This window comes from Herpailurus yagouaroundi, unplaced genomic scaffold (assembly GCF_014898765.1).
Source record: "Herpailurus yagouaroundi ecotype Mexico unplaced genomic scaffold, PumYag 202, whole genome shotgun sequence".
NCBI classification, from domain to species: domain Eukaryota; kingdom Metazoa; phylum Chordata; class Mammalia; order Carnivora; family Felidae; genus Herpailurus; species Herpailurus yagouaroundi.
In genome coordinates, this window is record NW_024412433.1 from 145,722 (window position 1) to 166,234 (window position 20,513).

The 20,513-nt window shown below is 58.1% G+C and overlaps 1 protein-coding gene across 1 annotated transcript in view; it reads right to left on the reverse strand.

The window, feature by feature from the left end:
- Window positions 1-1,148: 1,148 nt before the first annotated feature.
- Window positions 1,149-20,513, reverse strand: part of D2HGDH (D-2-hydroxyglutarate dehydrogenase) — a 26,489-nt gene continuing 7,124 nt past the window's right edge. Inside the window, exons 3-10 of the mRNA XM_040450371.1 lie at window positions 19,408-19,465; window positions 17,833-17,972; window positions 17,008-17,201; window positions 16,351-16,519; window positions 14,782-14,925; window positions 12,391-12,533; window positions 9,521-9,686; window positions 1,149-2,079 (exon numbers count right to left, since the gene is read on the reverse strand). Of these exons, the coding sequence (XP_040306305.1) occupies window positions 1,820-2,079; window positions 9,521-9,686; window positions 12,391-12,533; window positions 14,782-14,925; window positions 16,351-16,519; window positions 17,008-17,201; window positions 17,833-17,972; window positions 19,408-19,465 (1,274 nt within the window). The 3' untranslated portion in view covers window positions 1,149-1,819. The remainder of the gene's footprint in view (window positions 2,080-9,520; window positions 9,687-12,390; window positions 12,534-14,781; window positions 14,926-16,350; window positions 16,520-17,007; window positions 17,202-17,832; window positions 17,973-19,407; window positions 19,466-20,513) is intronic.

Below are 20,513 nucleotides of genomic sequence, written 5' to 3' on the forward strand. Positions count from 1 at the left end.
CGGTGCGGAAGGGAACTCCCGTCTTAAATCCTGGCAGGTGGGGCACCTGGGGGGCTCAGTCAGTTAAATGTCTGACTCCTGGTTTCGGTTCAGGTCATGGTCTCATGGTTCGTGGGTTCAAGCCCCACATACGCTCTAAACTGAGAGTGGGGAGCCTGCCTGGGATTCTCTCCCTCCTTCTCTGCCTCTCCCCTGCTTTCTCAAAAATAAACTTAAATAAAAAATAAATACATAAGCCAATCAATCCTGGCAGAGAGCAGGCGGGAGCAGTTGGGGACAGAGGAGGTGGGCCACCCACCAGGAGGTGGGTGCCTGTGTATGTGTGTGCCCACGTGTATGCATGTGTGCACCGTGTGTGCAGAGGCCTGTCTGTGGATTGTGAATTGTGAATTGTGCAGGGCGGGCCCCACGAGTGAACCACGGGGCCAAAGGTGCACCACTTCCCATTCTGACATCTGAGGGCCAGCTCATCCTCAGGGACAGGGAGGTTCCTCCTGCCACCTGCTCCCTATGAACCCCAGTCATTGGGCCACTTCTCAAAGCCCCACCCCTACACTAGCAGAAAACACCTAAAATCTTAAGCCTTTTCATATTTCGTGCATTATTTTTTTAATTTTTTTTAAGTGTTTTTATTTACTTTTGAGACAGAGAGAGAGGCTGAACAGGGGAGGAGCAGAGAGAGAGGGAGACACAGAATCCGAAGCAAGCTCCAGGCTCTGAGCTGTCAGCACAGAGCCCAACACGGGGCTCGAACTCATGGACTATGAGATCATGACCTGAGCCAAAGTCGGACACCCAACCGACTGAGCCACCCAGGCGCCCCTTTCGTGCATTATTTTAATTCTCACAGTGAAGCTGCTTAGTCATACGACCATCCCTGAAAGTCATTTTGGAGCCACAAAGCCCTCACTGTATGTCACTAACATGAACTGATTCCATCTGACAACTTAGGAAACCCACGTGAGGCCAAGCCCATGGGCCCAGGAGGCGGGGTCTTAGGTTCCTCGGAGCGATGAGGACAAGGGAAGGGGTCAGGCCTGGGGTCACTCTGTCGGCCCCCATGTTCCAGCACTTAGGGAACAGGGCACACAGAGGCACCTCACCGCAGCCTTTATGAGATTATTTTCCAGTAAAAGAAACAAGGAGAGTGTCGTGATTAATTCCCATTTTTACTGGAAGTTCATGACGGCCAGAAAGCGAAAACATACCCAACCTCAGACCTCCACAGCCCCAGGAGGCCCCAGGGCAACAGCAAGTAGCAGGCCAGGGCCGCGGAAGCAGCGTACCCGGGCCTGGCCCCTGGCCTCACCGACCTTTGATGCAGAAGACCAGACACATCACAGCAAACCACCGAGACGAAATACTAATGGCTGACCTCTGACAACGGTCTTGCCAATGCACAGACCTTCCAGAAAATGGAGGAACGATGCCTTCCAGGGTGGAGACCATCCCTGTCACTCTGGCTCAAAGTTGACCCTGGTGACCCGGGATGGACCCCACACAGAGCTCATCACCTCTGCCGGGGGCTCACGCCACATGGGGGACAGGACCACCCACGTCCCCTCCCACGGCTGCAGCCAGTCTCCGGAGTGGGCAGAACTGCTCGCCCACCGGCCTGCCCGGCACGTGCAGCAGGAGGCCGTCTCCCAACCTGCAGAGGGCTGGAGGGCGCCCGCACAGAGGCTGAGCAGCACAGCCGGGAGGGACCCGCCCCCACCCCGCCCCCAGCCAGCCCGGCAGGCCCACTGCGACCAGGACAGCAAGACCAGGACAGGACCAAGGCCCCTCCCATGTCTCCCACTGGCCCCGGCAGGCCTCGTCAGGCCCGGGCAGGTAGCGTCTTGTAGGGGTTCAGGATGCCCTTGGGGTCCAAGAGGGCCTTGAGCTGCTGCATGAGCCGCAGGGCCTCGGGCGGCTTGCTGTAGCCGAGGACGCCCCTCTTCTTGAAGCCCAGGCCGTGCTCTGCGCTGACGCTGCCCCGCTGCTCGGCCGTCCACTCATACACATAGGGCTCCAGGGCGCCCAGCACCGAAGGGCTGAAGGCCTCTGACGTCACGTTGAGGTGCAGGTTCCCATCCCCTGCAAGGACAGGGACGCTGGGTCAGGCAGGGCAGGCTGAGACCCCTTCCTCGGTACCCCCAGCCCTGCTCCTGCCCTCACGCCTGCTTCCTGCCCTTACGCCACTGGCCGCTGACCTGCAGTGACAGAAGTGGCCTGGTGGTGACCGCTCCTGTCTTCTGGGAGGTCTCACCGAGTCCTTCCCTCTGTCCTCGTGGCCCTCTCTGAGGGCTCCCAGCCAAGAGTCACTGACCACCCATCCAGCTGGTGAGAGCACCTGTGGCGGTCCCCAGACCCGCTTCTCCCACGGTGCCAGGAAAACCCCATCCCCGCCCAGCCAACGCCCGCCACAAAGTCCTGGCTCCCAGCCTCCCCCTCTGGTCTGCTGGGGCCCAGCGCTCTCTGGCCTCACTGAGACATACAGATGCGCCCTGGCTCTGCCTCTGCCCACACGCACCCCCCTTGGGGGTCCCAAAGCAACGACGAGACACAGGATTAACCCGAGACAATGGGGGCAGGAGAGGGGGCTGCAGTCTGGCCGGAGGAGAGCCTGGTGCGCCCACATCTGTGGGGCTGAGGGGAGGAAAGGGACAACACAGAGCAGCCGCCAGTGCCCAGAGGCAGGAGGGAGGCAGACTTGCCCGCCATGAGGCCCTCACCCAGGAGGTAAACGTTCATTTGCTGGTGTGACCGCCATGCAAAGCCAGCATGGGAGCCACCGCAGATGCGCAGAACAGGAGGCCCCCGTCCCAGACTCGGAGGTCAGGAAGGTGGAAAGGGCCGAGCAGAGCAGATGGTGCGTGGGGCCCAGGGAGGGTTGCCGCCCACCCTGAGACACAGGGAGCCGGGGCGCCAGCAGGAGGGGCCCCTAGAGGCTAGAGCAGCAAACCCCAGGCGGCACAGGGGGCACAGGGGGCAGGGCTGCGGCCTCGGACCGATGACCCAGAGCTTCTCACGCCCCACCTCCCTCCCTCCAGGTCTGTCAGGGGTAGGGAGCAGAGCAGGTACCCTCTCCCACCAAAGTGGTCCCACAGACACACTCAGGGCAAAGGCACCAGAGTCCCACCAGGGAGCTGCCCGGGAAAGCCAGTCCATGCACACTGCCCGGGTATGCTCGGCCACAGCCAGAATTCACACCACCTCAGTGCTCCCGCGGACCTTGAGCTAAGAACGTGAAGATTAAAGAGGTTCCAGCTCAGGGACCTGGGTCCCCACCCCCACTCCTTCTCCCTGCACAAGGAAGTCACCCAAATAATTCCCACAAAGCCCTAAATACAGGAGCCCACAACAAAAATGACCTGCACACAAGGAAGCAACCACCATGAGCAGGAGCCAGCAGAGAACAAGGCACAGACTTCTGACACTGTAACTTCCGGAAACCGAACACAAACGTGTCATATGTTAAGAGTAAGAGATAAAAAAGTATAAAGAGATAAAAAGTGAGACATAAAGAGTATAAAACACTGACCAGGCGAAGTTCTTAAATATCTAAGTCAATTTTCTAGAAACAGAAACTACGAATCACTGAAACATAACAGTCAATGAATGGCTTCAAGGCACAGGACTCACGGCAAGAGATTAATGAGAACGTGAATCAAACATGGGAGCTTGATGCAGCACCGGTCAGAGCTGGGGACAGCAGGGGACACAGGGACCACAGGCTGCAGCCCCGGGGACACTGGGGGACATGGGGGGGACACAGAGGAGTCAGAGCCAGGAGACCGGGGGACACAGGGAGTCAGATGTGAAGAGAGAAGGGAAGTGCAATTTCTAAAACCAGAGCCCAAAAGACTGCAGGCAGGACGTGCAAATGTTCACCCAGACAGACCAATGACCCCAAAGCACCCCAAAGACAAAGGGAAAGAGAACACAACAGACTCCCTTTGTGGGGGGAGGGCAGCATTCTCACGGGGAGCTGACTTTGCAACAACACGCGAGTCACAGACGGCAGGACGCCTTCACCCTGCAGACAGGACGGAGCCGTCAACCAGACGTGGGTGTGTGAGTCCACTGGAAAAGACCTTCACAACAAAATCAATACGTTGTCAGGCAAATACAATCTGTGATGTTCTGTCACCCACTGCCCCACACTAGTGGACACTCAAAGCTGAGATTCGGGGAGAGGCTGTGACACAAGACTGAAGAAGGACCGCAGGCCGGCTGAGCCCGGACAAACACGGAGCACACGAGATAACATCATCTCTTTTCTCAGAAAAGAAAACTGAAATAGACCCCAAGAAACTATGCGTGAACCAGGAGAGGACAATGACAATGAAAGTCACGGGTCTCAAGGTCCTTGCACCGTGTCAGTCGGGGATCTTGGAGAAGCAGAGCTGACAGGGTGTGGGCCCACATACAGATGGGGAGCGAGGTCTGAAGGGAGGGGGTCACACAACTGAGGGGCCTCGCGGGCCAGCAGGCAGCTTGGGTCCAAAGGCGGTGTGGCGGCAGAAGTCCCTCCTCCTCTGGGGACCTCAGTCTCTCCAAGGCCCTCAACTGAATAGATGGGGCCCAGCCACATTACGGAGAGTAATCTGCTCTGCTTACTGCTGATTTAAATATTAGCATTATCCAAAAAACACCTTCACGGTGACATTGGGGCTGGTGTTTGGCCGCAGCCTTGCCACATCGACACAGAATTAACCACTCCATCGTGTTTAGAAGGAGGAGAATAATGACACTGATCGACTTCAAACTCTGATAAGCTAAGGATGCACGTGGCATCTGAGGCTGGTACAGAGAACAGGCACACACACACGATTCCCTAATTTATAAGTGGGACAGGTTCAAACGAGGAAACAGAGTAGGCAAGAGAAGGCAGTAAGTTAGAGAAGAGAAACGCAGGACGGGAGGCCCACAGTAAGAGTGGGAGTCCCGGAGCCCAGCGGCTCCAGCAACGTGAGTGACGGCAGCAGAAGGGCCACTCTGAGCCGAAGAAAACTGAGAATGAGCAGACCCAAGAAAAGCTCTCTGCCCTCCCCGTCTGCTGAGAGCAAGACACACACAGGCCAGGGTGTGGCCCCGCCCCCGGAAAGGAGAGCCAAGCCCCCGGGCGGCCGTGGGCCCTGACTGGCCAGCCGGACCGCAGGGGTCTGCGCGGCGGGCCCGCCGTCCCTCCAGTGCCCGGTGTGCACACCCACGTCCCCACACTTTGCCGTCAGAAGCCCAAAGTCACCTGCCTTGCCTGGGACCTCTCTAAAGACGCAGTATCCTTTGTCACGATGCTGCATAAGCCCCAGTTCTAACCGCCTGAGCCACGCACCGCTGAGCCTCCCTGGCGTAGGCCCGATGCACAGCCAGCGAACCTGCATGGTCTAACGTTCAGGCCCAGCCCAAGAACCTAGGAGGGCAGAGGGGACAGCTACGCTTTCTCTCCCCTCCATGGAGTAAACATGCTCGAGTTTAAAAGCAACGAACGTTTATTTGTGTGTCTCGTGTCAGAAAGTGGTCCAGGTTCATTCTTCTGCATGTCGCTGTCCAGTTTTCCCGGCACCACTTGCTGAAGAGACTGTCTTCATTTCACTGGATACTCTTTCCTGCTTTGTCAAAGATTAGTTGGCCACACATCTGTGGGTCCAATTCTGGGTTCTCTATTCTGTTCCGTTGATCTATGTGTCTGTTTTTGTGCCAGTACCATACTGTCTTGATGATTACAACTTCGTAGTAGGGACTAAAGTCTAGATGAGACCTATCAAAACCCTAGAGGAGAAAACAGGCAACAACCTGTTTGACCTCTGCCGCAGCAATTTCTTACTCAACATGTCTCCAGAGGCAACGGAAACAAAAGCAAACATGATCTATTGGGACCTCACCAAGATAAAAAGCTTCTGCACAGCAAAGGAAACAATCAACAAAACTAAAAGGCCACCGATGCGATGGGAAAAGATATTTGTAAATGACATATCAGATAAAGGGTAGGTATCCAAAATCTATAAAGAACTTATCAAACTCCACACCCGAAAAACAAATAATCCAGTGAAGAAATGGGCAGAAGACCTGAATAGACACTTCTCCAAAGAAGACATCCAGATGGCCAACAGACACATAAAAAGATGTTCAACACCGCTCATCATCAGGGAAATACAAATCAAAGCCACACTGAGATACCACCTCACACCAGTCAGGGTGGCTAAAATTAACAACTCAGGCAAAACAGATGTTGGCAAGGATGCGGAGAAAGAGGATCTCTTTTGCATTGCTGGTGGAAATGCAAGCTGGTGCAGCCACTCTGGAAAACAGTATGGAGGTTCCTCAAAAAATTAAAACTAGATCTACCCTATGACCCAGCAACAGCACTGCTAGGAATTTACCCAAGGGATACAGGAGTGCCGATGCACAGGGGCACATTTACCCCAATGTTTACAGCAGCGCTTTAACAATAGCCAAATTATGGAAAGAGCCTAAATGTCCATCAACTGATGAATGGATAAAGAAATTGTGGTTTATATATACAATGGAATACTACATGGCAATGAGAAAGAATGAAATCTGGCCATTTGCAGCAACGTGGATGGAACTGGAAGATATCATGCTAAGTGAAATAAGTCAGTCAGAGGGGCGCCTGGGTGGCGCAGTCGGTTAAGCGTCCGACTTCAGCCAGGTCACGATGTCGCGGTCCGTGAGTTCGAGCCCCGCGTCAGGCTCTAGGCTGATGGCTCGGAGCCTGGAGCCTGTTTCCGATTCTGTGTCTCCCTCTCTCTCTGCCCCTCCCCCGTTCATGCTCTGTCTCTCTCTGTCCCAAAAATAAATAAAAACGTTGAAAAAAAATTAAAAAAAAAAAAAAAGAAAGAAGTCAGTCAGAGAAGGACAGACATCGTATGTTTTCACTCATATGTGGATCTTGAGAAACTGAACAGAAGACCATGGGGGAGGGGAAGGGAAAAAATAGATACAGAGAGGGAGGGAGGCAAAACATAAGAGACTCTAAAATACAGAGAACAAACTGAAGGTGGATGGGGGGTGGGGGAGAGGGGAGGGTGGGTGATGGGCATTGAGGAGGCACCTGTTGGGATGAGCACTGGGTGTTGTATGTAAGCGATGAACCATGAGAATCAAACCCCAAAACCAAGAGCACCCTGTAAACACTGTATATTAGCCAACTTGACAATAAGTTATATTAAAAAATAAATAGTAAAATAAATAAACAAAAATTTTAAAAATAAAATAAAAAATAAAAATAAGCCCACAAGGTTTTCAGCATTGAAAAACAAAAAAATAATAATAATAAACAAAATAAACTAAAATAAAACAACAAGTGGCAAACTGTGTAACAAAGAAGCCCCAACTCCTTGTCACCTACAAGACACGTCTAAGCCATAAGGAAGGAAAACGGTCGAAAGTCCTGGGAAGAAACACATCGTGTCAGGAAAACAACTAAATGCAAGGAAGCCTGTGTCACTGCACAGTATCAGTCAAGGCAGGCTCCCAGGACAGAGAGATTCCGGGGCCCAGAAGAGCCTGTCGTGACAAAAGAGCCCACCTACCAGAATGACAGATGTGACCTCCCTCCATCTTCACCACTCACAGAGCGACAGAGCCTGCGGCCGCTGTGAGGCTTTCTAACCCCCACTCAGTACGCGGCACCCAGGCACGACCCAGCGCTCACACAGCAGGTCTGTGTGCACAAACACTGGCCCCCTGACCGCAGAGAACACGCTCTCCACGAGGACTCGGGAAATGTCAGGAGGCCGGGCCACTACCCGAGGGGCACACACGGTGTGACCAGGCTCGCAGGCTTCTATGCAACAAACAACAAGTCAGAAATTTTAACAACAGCTAGAAAACTCCTGTACGTTTGGGAATTTATAAACACATTTCTGCCTAACTGATGGGTCAGAGAAGAGAGAACAGGAATCAGAAAGTACGAGGGAGGCTGGCCAGCGTCCACAGAGGAGGCTCCCAGAGCCGAGTAGGGCCGGCCTCGTCCTCCGCCCTGTCCACTCCCCGGAGCCCGGGGCCGAGGTCGGGACGGCAGGCAGCCCGGAAACCAAAGGGCAGGAGAGGGCGAGGAGGGCTGGTGGGCAGCAGCGGAGCCGGGAGCCCAGATGCCCAGCAGGCGGCACAAAGCGCCCGACTCTGGCTCCCTGGCGCACCCTCCTGGCCGAGCACACAGACGCCGGGGCTCCTGGGCCGGCGTGAGCAGGTGCCGGCCTCACGGACCCTCAGACATCACGTGGAGTCTGACAGGACCACACACAGAGACACTACTTAAGACAGTCACCCCTGGGGTCCGCGAGACTGGTGCGCAGAGAGAAACCTAAATACTTATGCTAGAAAAGAAACGAGGGCCGACCCGACAGAGGAGCAGGAGCGGGATCAACAACTTTGTGCCAACACGGCTGAGATTTACAAGAAACGGACAAACTCCCAGAAAGCAAACTTGGCAAGAGCACTCAGCCAGGACGGCCCCACGGCTGGTAAGGACACGGGTCCGCGCTCAGCCCCCCGCCGCCCAAAACACAATACGCCTCCGGCCCTGAAACTTCACTGCCAGCTCCCAGGGGACAGTCAAGGAGGCGGTAACGCCAACCACTCAGACCCCGCTGGGCCCAGAGGGAGATGCCAACGCCCAGCTCGGACACAGCGAAGGGACCTTACAGGATGGCCAGGCCCGGAAGGCCACCGGAAGAACCCCGTGCAGAACAGAGGCACGTGGACCACGCAGGGCGCAGAGGGCCGGGCCGAGCCGGGCTCACCCGCGGGTCACAGCCCCCCTGCAGGAGGGGGTCTAGGGTGCACCACCCCACGACCACAGGAAACCACGCCCGGGTCGCATCCGCAGACACAGAAGCAGCTTTCCGCAAATTCAACACCCCCCCTCGACTCACAGAGTGGGGGCCCGGCTCCATCTCCGTCGGCGGCAGGAGCCGCTGTCAGTGCCCCTCGAGGAGCGGGCTCTGGTCCGGGGGCTCCAGCTGCACGTCCTTGCCCCCGGCCCTAGGTCAAGATGCCCTCCGTGCCCGTCCCCCAGCCCCCCTTTGGGAGCCCACCGCGAGGACGGGGCTTCCTCCAGGCTTCCTCCCTGAACGCTAGGTGTGCGAGCCCCGTGCCTTGGCCCGCCAGCGTTCCCGTTCAGTGGTCTGACAAACCGGAGAGTGGTCCGAGTTAGCAGCCCCTCCCTCCTGTGGTTTACACGTCTGCGTCCTGATGAAGAAATGGTCCCCACTGCGAGGCCACCATGCTCTCGGGTCCTCTCCTTCACGGGGGAGAGTCTGAGCCACGCGGACAGCGCCACGGGGGTGTGGGTGGTGGCTGCCCCCAGCCCCTGGCCATTCTCACCGTCCTTGACGCTGGACAACCTCCCCCCCCCCCGCCCACTCTGGGGGCCACCAGCAGGCACCACACGCCCTGCCTCCGAACCACAAACCAGGTCCTTTCCAAAATACCCAAAGATCCATGAAGACAATTAGGGTTCTCCCAGGTCCCAGGTTCCCCCGTCACTGCTGACCCCGGCTCAGCTCACCCAGGTGGCCGTAGCCCACCACGTGCTTGGCCCGCGGGCCGAGGCGCACGCGCAGGTCAGTCACAAGGTCGTAGAGCCTCTCGGTGGGCAGGGATAGGTCGTACTTGTACACGTAGCCATCCCGGCTCAGCGCCTCCGAGATCCTCTCCCTGAGGGCCCACAGCGCCTAGGATGGACAGAAAACAGGCAAAGTCAAGGGCCGCCATGAAGGGTGTCTATGCTGATGGCAGTCAAAACGCTGGGGCCTGGGGGGACTGGGACAGTCATGAGGGAACTTTCCGGGTGACGGAAGCGTTCTTGTGGTGATAGGCACAGGGATTTGATCCAAGAGCCAGTACCAGATGGGGCCCCAGAACATGGCCATGGCTCGCTCGAGGACACTGCAGGTGACAGGGTGGGAGCTGGCTGGGGCTACCGGCAGGCAAGGAGCCAAGTGAAGGCAGGGTTGGGACAGGGAAGACCCTGCAGACGGAGGGGACAGGGCCACAGGGATACGCGGGCTGTGGGGGACCCATCACATCACTGCCCTTCCAGATAAATCCGTCCATGGGTCACTGCCTAGGCTTGCTGACCTGTCACCAGGGACACCTGAAGTCCTCACAATGGAGCAGAGGACAGACAGCACCAAGCAGGCCATCGCTCAGCTGCAGGGTGGTCGCTGTCCTGCCCTCCACATGTCCCCCGGATCCAGGAAGCGTCATGGCAAAATTTCTACAAGTAAGGACTCGTGCCCTGGCTTTTTCACATGATCACAGTGCCAGGACCGCCCCCAAAAGAAGAACAACAACCCCTCACTCCCGTGGACCCCTCACCACCCCGGACCCCTCACCACCAGACAGTGTCCCAGCCTCCCCAATTCTATCATCAGCATTAGGGGTCACTCCAAGGTCACTCTGCCTCCGACCCTCAGCAGCTCCCACCACCACCTGCCTCACACGCACAGAACCCGGCAATGACCCCACACAGCCCACTATGCTGCTGGACCGCGAGCTGGAGCACTGCGGGGCAGTCTGGCTGCCCACGGGCTCCTCCATTCACACCCACCACACCCTTCCGTGGCCACAGACCTGCCCTCCCCCCCGCCACCGCCTGCCCACCCTGCCCACCCACCTCAGGGCCCTGGAGGACCACTCCTGTCTCTGTCCTATCTTTGCTCAAATGCCCCTGTGGGGACATCCCTCCCCCCCCCCCCCCGCCCGTGTCGTGCCCTGCCCACCCGGCACTGCCCAGCTCCTCCGTTTGAGAACACGGCTGTGAAGCCAGCAGTCCAGACGGGGCAGGGACCAGTGTGGGCACACGTGGTGGCCCCGTGGCCGCTGCCCCCACAGGAGGAGCAGCGACCCCACCCCAGCGGCCGGCTCTCGGGACTCGCTCTGAGCAGAAGCAGGGAGCACTGGCTTTCCCGCTGTCCTCCTACTGCTCAAGCCTCGGTCGGCGGAGCGGAAATGCCCGCTTGTGCAGGATAGGGTGGGAGCCTCTGTTCTCACAGCCCTGGGGCCTGCACTCCCACCACGGACGGACACTGCATTCAGGAAGAAGTAAGGGCGTGGAAACACCAGAAAGGAAACAACTATGCCTGTCGGCAGGCAGAGAACAGCACCGAGCCGATCCGGAGACTGAAGGATTTGCCCACGTTTCCTGCACTGGCGCTGGCTGCGTGACACTGCGGGGGAAGCACAAGACGCCCCTGCCTGGGTCTCCCTCAGTGGTGATATCACCCAGTGGAGACGATGGGGCCATAGAGGCGGGAAGACGGTCAAGTGCCCTGAGACCCTTCGTCAGCAGAGGGGCTGAGGCACTGACGTCTGACCCCTTTGCTAAACATACAAATAACTGAAGAGAAAGGTTCAGCGAAAAGGCGGAGAAAGGAACCCACCGAGCAGACCCTAAGGGCCAGCCTGAGACCCGCCCCACTCACCTGCACGGCCTCGGCCCCTGCCCCTGGTCAGCCCCAGCCCTCCCACCTCCCCGCTCCCGCGGCTGCTCCCACACAGCGCCCCTGGGACCACGGAGCACAAATTGGGGAGGACGGCACACAGCACCCCAGTTCCCCAGTGACGGTAACGGTGACGATGGCTCCCACAGCCATGGCTTCCTTCTCCCTCCTTTGGCCTCAGAGCCGAATGATCTCTGGTGGCCACATCAATGCCCTCTCCTAGGAAAGTGTAGCCCTTGAGACTGGCTCAGTTCCAGGCACACCTTCCCATGTCCCCCGGCAGCTCTTTCTGCCTTTTTTTTTAATGTTTATTTATTTTTGTGAGACAGAGAGAGAGAGAGAGAGAGAGAGAGAGAGAGAGAAAGTGCAGGGGAGGGGCAGAGAGAGAGGGCAACACAGAATCCGAAGCAGGCTCCAGGCTCCGAGCTGTCGGCACAGAGCCCGACGCGGGGCTCGAACTCACGAACCGGGAGATCGTGCCCTGAGCCAAAGTCAGACTTTCAACCGGACTGAGCCACCCAGGCGCCCCATCTTTCTGCGTTTGTTTAAGATACTGATGATAGCGACACCTGAGTGGCTCAGTCTGCTGAGTGTCCAACTTCAGCTCAGGTCATGATCTCACGATTCACGAGTTCAAGCCCCACATCGGCCTCGCTGCTGTCAGCGCAGAGCCTGCTTCAGATCCTCTGTCCTCCTCTCTCTGTCCCTCCTCCACTTGCGCTCTTTCAAAAATAAATAAAACATTTAAAAAATAAAATAAAATAACATAGAATACGACCGATAAAGACAGAGACCCAAAAGTGTGCTTCCAGAGAGCGAGGGACACCTGCCCACATCCGGACAGTGCACACCCTGAGCCAGACACACGGCACCGTGCAGACGTCCTGCACCAGTTCAGCACGACAGAAGCAGGGAGGGGCAGCGGCACACGCACCTTGACTTTCATGTGGTCTGTGGCCACGGTCCCATCCGTCACCAGGCCGGAGCTCAGCACCTGCTCCAGGAAGTCATTCAGCTTCTCAGCATCATGGCCTGCTCTGGAGCCTGAGGTCTCGATCAGAACATAGAAGGGACTCTCTGGAAGGCACAGAAAGCAGGATGAGCAGAGGCGAGGCCGGCAGACAGACAGTCAGGATGGGCCTGGGCTGAGCGTCTCCGACAGCCCTGTGGGGCCATCGGGCAGGCAGCTCACACAGCAGGAAGCCTCTGCTCAGTTTAGAAATAGGTCCTTCAGCGCGCCTGGGGGGCAAGTCGGGTAAGTGTCCCACTTCAGTTTGGGTCACGATCTCACACCTCATGGGTTCGAGCCCCACATCAGGCTCTGTGCTGACAGCTCAGGACCTGGAGCTGCTTGGGATTCTATGCCTCCCTCTCTCTCTGCCCCACCCCTGCTTGGACTCTCTCCCTCTCTCAAAAAAATAAACATTAAAAAAATTATTAAAAAATAAATAAAAACAGGTCTTTCATGGGGCGCGTGGGGGGCTCAGTCGAGGAGCACGTGACTCTGGACCGTGGGGTTGAGCTCAATCCACGCCAGGTGTAGAGATCACTAAAAACAATAAACTTGTAAAAATAATCATAAAATAAAATAAACAAAAAACAGGTCTTTCACTGGAAGAGAGACCACGCTCCCCAGAAACACATGAACAACCACATGACACCACGAAACCCTCAGCACTGGCGCCTGGATGGGGCCCCTCTTACAAAACCACACACGGTGGGGAGGCTACGGGCTAAAGGAGAGACCTCCATGCCCATGTGGCCCACTGTGCCCGCAATGCTCAGCAGTTCGTGCAAAAAATGCACACTAGGGGCACTTGGGTGGGGGGCTCAGTGGAGCCTTAATTTCAACTCAGGTCATGTTCCCAGAGTCATGGGGTCAAGCCCCACATCAGGTTCCACACTCAGCACGGAGCCTGGTTGAGATTCTCTCTCTCCCTCTCCCTCTGCCCCTCTTCCCTGTATATACACACCCATGATCTCTCTCTCTCTCAAAAAAGAAAAACGCGTACCTTTTACCGAAGATATCTTTTTTGAAGTTTAAAAAAAGGTACGTTAGTAACTATAAGAAAACGTTAAGCTTGTTTTTTCAAGGCTACTGTAAGTTTATCTTTACACTTGTTGAAATCACAAATAAACTCACTGAACCGTCTTTTCCTCCAGTACTACATTGTCCCTTCCAGGAAAACACGACAAGTTGGTCCTACTGTAAACAGAACAGTGTTTTCCAGAGAGTGGCTTTTTCCACGCTGAAATGCACATTCTGCTCTTAAACTTCTCACACGTCATAGAAAACACGGAGAGCTTTTACATTTCTATTGGCTCCTTTTCCAATTACAAAAGTAAAACATGATTATGAAAGGAGTCTTAGGGGCCCTTCGGTGGCTCAGTCAGTTGAGCGTCCAACTCTGGCTCAGGTCATGATCTCAACGTTCGTGGGTTCAAGCCCTGCATCAGGCTCCGCGCTAACAACATGGGGCTTGCTTGGGATTCTCTCCCTGCTTCCTGGCCCCTCCACGCGTGCCCTCTCTCTCTCTCTCAAAATTAAATCATTAATTGATGAACTTTTAAAATTTAGAGCATAAAGATCTTTCCATATTTATGACTATTTTGAACTAAGTTGTGTCCCCCAAATTCCCACAGTGAAGCCCTGATCCACCCCCAACATGACTATATTTAGAGACGGGGCCTTTTGGGAGGTAATTAAAGCTAACGTAGGTCATAAGAGCGGGGCCCTGACCCCACAGGGCTGGTGCCCTCATAAGAAGAGGGAGGGGCACCAGGAACCCCACCACCACCACCACCAGGAAAGGCCACATGGGCACAGAGCTCCGGGCCGTCTGCAAGCCAGGACGAGGGCCCTGGCCAGAACCAGCCCTGCGGCCTTGCAGTGCCACCATCTGTTAGGGCAGATCTCAGAGGTGAAAATACCAGGATCTACAGGTTCCGAGGCACAGACACTTTCTGCAACGTGGTATCAGCGTCCCGTGTGCTGGTCTGGAATGAACCGGCTGGGATCTGTCACGGACAGATACTCCTCTGAGTCGAAGAGCGGCATTTCTGACGAGTGCACCTGGGTTCTCAAAGGCCCCGGCGCTCTGGCACAACAGGCAGCACCGACGGGACCCGCACTGGGGGCGCATTTAAAACGCGCGTAAAGGAATTCTGCGCTCAGCCAGTTGTGGCGACGCCGGGGCCACGGACACACCGACCTGTCCAGGTTCCTGCCACACCTTCCCAGGTTGTGGGCAGGACTGGTGGCCTGCGAGCCTCCCCTGCGACCCAGGGCCCGGAGGGGGTGCCGCCCGCCAGCTGGGGTCAGTACCTTGCACCGGGCTGGCGAGGCGAAGGTGACGCGTGACCAGCCACATGCACTCGGCATCCATGAACTCGTACGCGGACAGGATCTCACCCAGCAGCCCCTTGCAGGTGCTGAAGGTCTGCAGGACCTCAGAGAAGCCCGGACAACCTGCAAAGGGTCAGAGCCTCAGGCCCCAGAGCCCACGGCCCCCGACACCCACCCCGTCCCCCCTTACCGCGGCCGCGCCGACCCCAACCCCAGGGGAGGGCGCTGGGCGAGCTGGGCAGCCTCGGGAAGGTGGTGGGAAGCAGAGGGGCCGAGACGTAATGAGAACGCAGGGCTAGTGGTTGGGAACGGCTTCGTTGTAGCTCTCTTCCCACAACCAGCACTCGGCTTTCCGTGGGAAATTCATCTGGGGCTTCAAGACACAGCCAGGCCCAGCACAGGCCCGGGGAGCTCGCCTGCCGGCGGCCGGACTCGACCCTGCGGCAGGAGGGGGTGGGATGCACGCGGCCTTTCAGAGGTGAGGCAGGGAGAGTCTGCGGGGGGCGGGGAAGTGTGTCCTGCACAGCGCGAGGCTGGCAGGTGCCTGCTCTGCACACATCCAAGGAGCACATGGAGGTGCCACGGTGGGGACGACAGGGCACGTGGGGGTTTGGCAGCACGTGGAGCACCGCGACGGGAGCACTCATAAATGGAGATCAGACGGGAAGAGACTGCCCAGACGCGACAGGAGTGTGAAAGGGTGGAAAACACGGCAGAGCGAGAGCACACACTGGAAAGTTGTGTCGTGGGTTCAGTGACAGCCCTGAGGGACAGGAAGACAGGAATCTTCTAGAACTGGTGAGACATCAAGCCACAGGTGCAGGAAGCTCACGAGACCCACACACAACGCGCCCCAAATCACAGAAGACCAAAGACAAAAAGAAGACCTTTAAAGTGACCACAGAACAGAGCGCCAGAGTCCCCGGAAGCCACAGTGGCAGAGGGCAGCAGGCCTCCCCGTGACCACCAGCACGAGCCACAGGCCACGCAGTGACGCTCGACAGGAGGAACAAAAACAAACCCAACGTGCTTGTGGACCAGTGACAGTGTCGTCACGGGGGTGGGGGGTGGGGGGTGGACGAAGTCACTGCGGACACAGCGGGGGACAGAGGACGCGTCACGAGGAGTGTGTCCCAGGTGGAAGGCCCGACGTAGGAGGCATGCTGCGAGCCGACGGGGACGAGCAGCGACAGGGCAGGCGGTGCGTCCCCACAGGCGTGACTGATTCCCCCACAGTAATGAACACACAAGAAATGACACGATCTCCCCCAGCATCTTCCAGCATAAGCTACTTAAACAGCGGACCAAACGGATGGAAGAGACGAACAAAGCCCCAGTTGTGTTACAGAATAAAGTGTGCTCTGCACCAAGACAGGACAGGGTCCGCTCCAGAACCAAGAAGGCCAGGTCCTGACTCCTCTGGGAACAGACAGCGAAGCTGGGAGAGGCAGGAGCGGCCTCCCGAAGGGCCCCCACCCCTGCACCAAGGGCAGGGCAGCCGGAGGAGGCGCGGCACTGAGCCGTCCACCCGGCGGCCGGCCCACCTACTGAGGAAAGCCACGCTCACAGCCCTGGGCTTGGGCGGACACAAGATGGACACGGCCGTGATGACCCCCAGCGTGCCCTCGGACCCGATGAAGAGCTGCTTCAGATCGTAGCCCGTGTTGTCCTTCCGCAGGGTGCTCAGGCAGTTCAGGACCGTGCCGTCCGCGAGAACCTAATGGGCGAAAGAAGCAGGCTCAGCCCTCGGTCCCAGCAGGTGTCCCTCCCCTCCCACCGCAATGCTCTGTGGGGCAGGGGGGGGGGGGGTTTGCTGCAGCCCAGCACCGCCTCAGAAAGCAGAGCCAGGCACGGGCCCCCCCACCCCACCACACCCCGGAGTGTTCAGGAATGCGGGGCCCGGCGTTACTTAATCAGGCTGAAGGAAAGACTCATTCCCCCAAAGCCAGCAGACCCCCGAGGGAGGCAGAGAAGGGGGCGCAGCCAGGTGCAGCTGAGGTGGCATCGGGCCCACCCCCCCCACCCCCACCCCGTGTCTCGACCTCACCCTGCACCACCCCAGCTGTCCCTGCAACCTGCAGAGCGGCCCAGCAGCCCAGCCAGGACGGGGCTCCCGCGGACCTCACAGGGGAGCACAGTCCGTGCTGGGAGACGGCCAGGAGGGCCGGGCGGACACAGGACGGCGGACGGCGCCCCCCAGCTCACCACTTCCAGGCCTAGGACGGTCCCATGAAGTGAGCCGTAGCGCAGAAACCGCAGGCCGCCTGCATTGGTGGCCACATTTCCCCCGATGTGGCAGCTGCCCTTGGCCCCCAGGTCCAGGGGCATGATGAAGCCCCTCTCCTCCACGTGACGGCTGAGATCCTCCAGGACACAGCCCGCCTGGCACACCAGGGTCCCTGCCAGGCGGGAGGAGGTAACTCAGGGCGGGGGGGGGGGGGGGGGGGGCCACAGGGGTCAGCCACCCGAGAGCCGTCCCCCCACAGAATCCAGGCAAGGAAAAGGTGTATGTCCCCCCAAACCAGAGAAGACAACCCTCATGTACGCTCACCCTCGTGTGGGAGGGACGAGAGAGAGCAGTGCTCTCAGGAGGGGGTCCCTGGCTGGCAGGGGACCCCCACCAGGGACATGTGACGAACCTGACGACAGTTTGTGCTTTGGGTGCTGCCGGCAGGGAGCAGGACGGGTGCTGTGCCCAGGGCCCCCACCACAGATGTGTCCTGCTGGACAGACGAGCCACCGGGCCACTGGGGCCGCTGGGCGGGAAGGGTCTGCACGCTGGCTTGTGCCTCAGATGGGGCACCGCATCCACAAGGGCAGACAGGGCCGTCTTGGCCAGAAAAATGCCAGGGTCACAGGGACTCAAGGCCCTAACCCTTCACCACGACCCCCCAGCACAGGCCCCCGAGTGACCAGCTGAATGACTCCCCAGGGCACACACACCCCCAGAGGGCCGGGCGCACAGAGCGGGGGCCCCCGGGGCCCCGCCGCAGGCCAGCAATCAAGGCACCCCGGGCAGGGTAGGCTTACCAGACATGTCGTGGAAGCTGATGACCTGGTTCATCAGGGCGGTGGACAAGATGACCTCATCGAAGACGGGCACGCTGCCCCCCACCATGCCTGTGTTTCCCCCCTGCGGGTTCACGGCCAGGTTCCTCTCGTGACAGTGCCTGAGACATGCACAGGGGGCATCAGGGCCCCCCGTCACGCACAGCGTCATCCCTGCAGGACAGCACGCAGGCCAACACCCGGCTGTGAGGCCACTAAACCTCGCTTCCGTACCCTCTCTTGTTGGCCGCAGCCCAGATGGGGGAGCCTCCTGGGTCCCCACGTGGGACGAGTCTGAGGAGGCCCGTGTCTGTCACAGACTGCACGGAGCGCAAGGCTGGCACCTTCCCAGATGCCAGACAGGGTGGCACGCGAGGGCGCCCCTCTTCGAACAAAGCGCCAGTGCCAGCTGCACCCCTGCTGCTCCCCAAGAGCCGCTCAGTTCCCAGCCCCCGGGCTCCTTTCCCCCCACCCCACCACGCTCCACACACGTCCACGTCACGGTGGCACTTCGTCCACGGCCAGGCTCCAACTCCGCAAAGGCCTAAGCGGAGGGCCCATAAGGGTGTAGCTTTGCAGAAGGAGCGCACCTGCCCGCGGGAGGCAGTCCGTGCACGCACATCACGTGGGCCGCCCTGGCAGGTGGAGAGCCCCCCGCGGTGGGCTGACGGTGAGTGTGCGTGGGCCCACGTGCGCTCACGGAGGCCATTCCGAAGCCGCGGTTACGGGAGCGTAAAGGTGCACGGCCCTGCTGCGTGCTCTCTGGCAGCTCCGGGAGGCCAGTGAGCTGCAGAGCACTGTGGGGTGCACCCCCTCACGCACTGGACGTGGCGTGGAAGAGTCCGCGCTGGGGGCACGACGCGAAGTGAGTCAGACGCAGGAAGGCAAACACTGTATGATCTCGCATGTGGAACCCAGAAAACCAAACGAACAGAAACAGGCCCACGGAGGACAGAAGGCTGCCAGCTGGGGGGGCGCGGATGCAGAGGCACAAGGTCACAGTTATAACGTACATCGGTCCTGGGAAGGAGGCACCCACGGGAAGTCAGGAACGCCGTAGGGACCTTATGGGGACCACACGTAGTCACGAGACCACCTGCTAACGGGTAAAACTATCAAACCACGGTGTCATCCCCCACAGGCCAACAGGACACTGCACGTCGATTACACTCCAACCTCAAAAACCGGCGTGGGAGAATAATTAGCATCTAGAAACAGGCGCGGACACGGCCAAACGGGGCAGGGGGAGAAGGCATCACATGACAGACACAGTCAGTAACAGTCAGAAACCACACCAAGGCAGATGAAACAGAATGTCATCAGCGGTTACTTCTGGAGGGAAAACACTGGTTGCTTTTGCAATATTTTCCTTTATGGTTGTCTATGTTTTCCAACTGTTCTAGAACAGGCATGACGGTTTACTGACATAAAGCCATCAAAGACGCCGTTTGCACGGCAAGGCCAATCCGCCGCCTGATGTCCGCAACCGCCCCCCTCGCCCCGCCCCACTCAGCTCCAGTCCGCGGGTGAGGCCCCTGCCCGGGGCGGGCTCCATACCTGAGGATATGGGACACCTCCTCTGTCGTCCGCGGCCTCAGCAGCAGCACGCTGCTCCCTGCAACGCCAAGGAGCACGTCACACACGGAGGGCAGTGTCAGTGTACCCTCTGAGCGACGCTCCTCTGGGGGGCGACCCTCAGGGCACCGTTACCAACAAGCCCACAAACCTCAAGGACGAGAGCGGGGTGTCAAAAATGGGTCCCGTCTCAGCCCGCAGGGGGGTGGGGGAGACCCCCGCATCCACGTCCAGGCCCGGACCCAGGGCAAGGGGCGCCCGCCAGGCTCGTGATTCCCTAACTGTAACTCTCTCAGGCGGAGACACTTGAGACTCCAAGTCTCCCATCGCTGCCCACACCTCCACCGCCAGTGCGAGCTCGGGGACGGTCTGCCAGAAGAGGCTCAGTCCATCCCTCGTCCATCCCTCCACCTGCCATTATTAGCTGACTTTCCACCCACAGAGGGGCTGCCCTTCCCTCTCACATACTTATTCGATCACATCCGTGGGGCCTCGTGGGCTCTTACTGGATGCACCAGCTTACACACCAGCCCTCTGCTGCCGTGACTGGTCTGACGCCCAGATGTGGCGGCAGGAGCCCCTCCAGGCCAGCCCATCGGTGTTCCTGACCACTGCCTCCCCCAGATGGTCAAGCTCCTCTCTGCCCCTTTGACTTTGTTAAAAGTACGAAAGCAGGCGAGGGGGCTTCAGAAAGGCAGGAGGCACGCTTCACACGGGATCCTCCCATCAGTGACTTTTCACGGAGCCTCACCATCTGGCTGTAGCTTTTATCTTACTCCTTTTTTTTTTAGGAAGGAGTAAGTTTTTTGGGTTTTGTTTGTTTCTTTTGTTTTCTTGAGGGAACTCAGGCACACATAGGGGAGAGGGGCAGAGGGGGAGAGAATCCCAAGCAGGCTCCTCATTCGGCATGGAGCCAGATGAGGGGCTCAGTCCCACCACCCTGGGATCACGACCTGAGCCGAAGTCAAGAGGACGCTCAACTGACGGAGCCACCCAGGAGCCCCAGGAAAAAGTAAGTTCTGAATATTTATTATCCTTGTTTTATTTTATTTTATTTTATTTTATTTTATTTTATTTTATTTTATTTT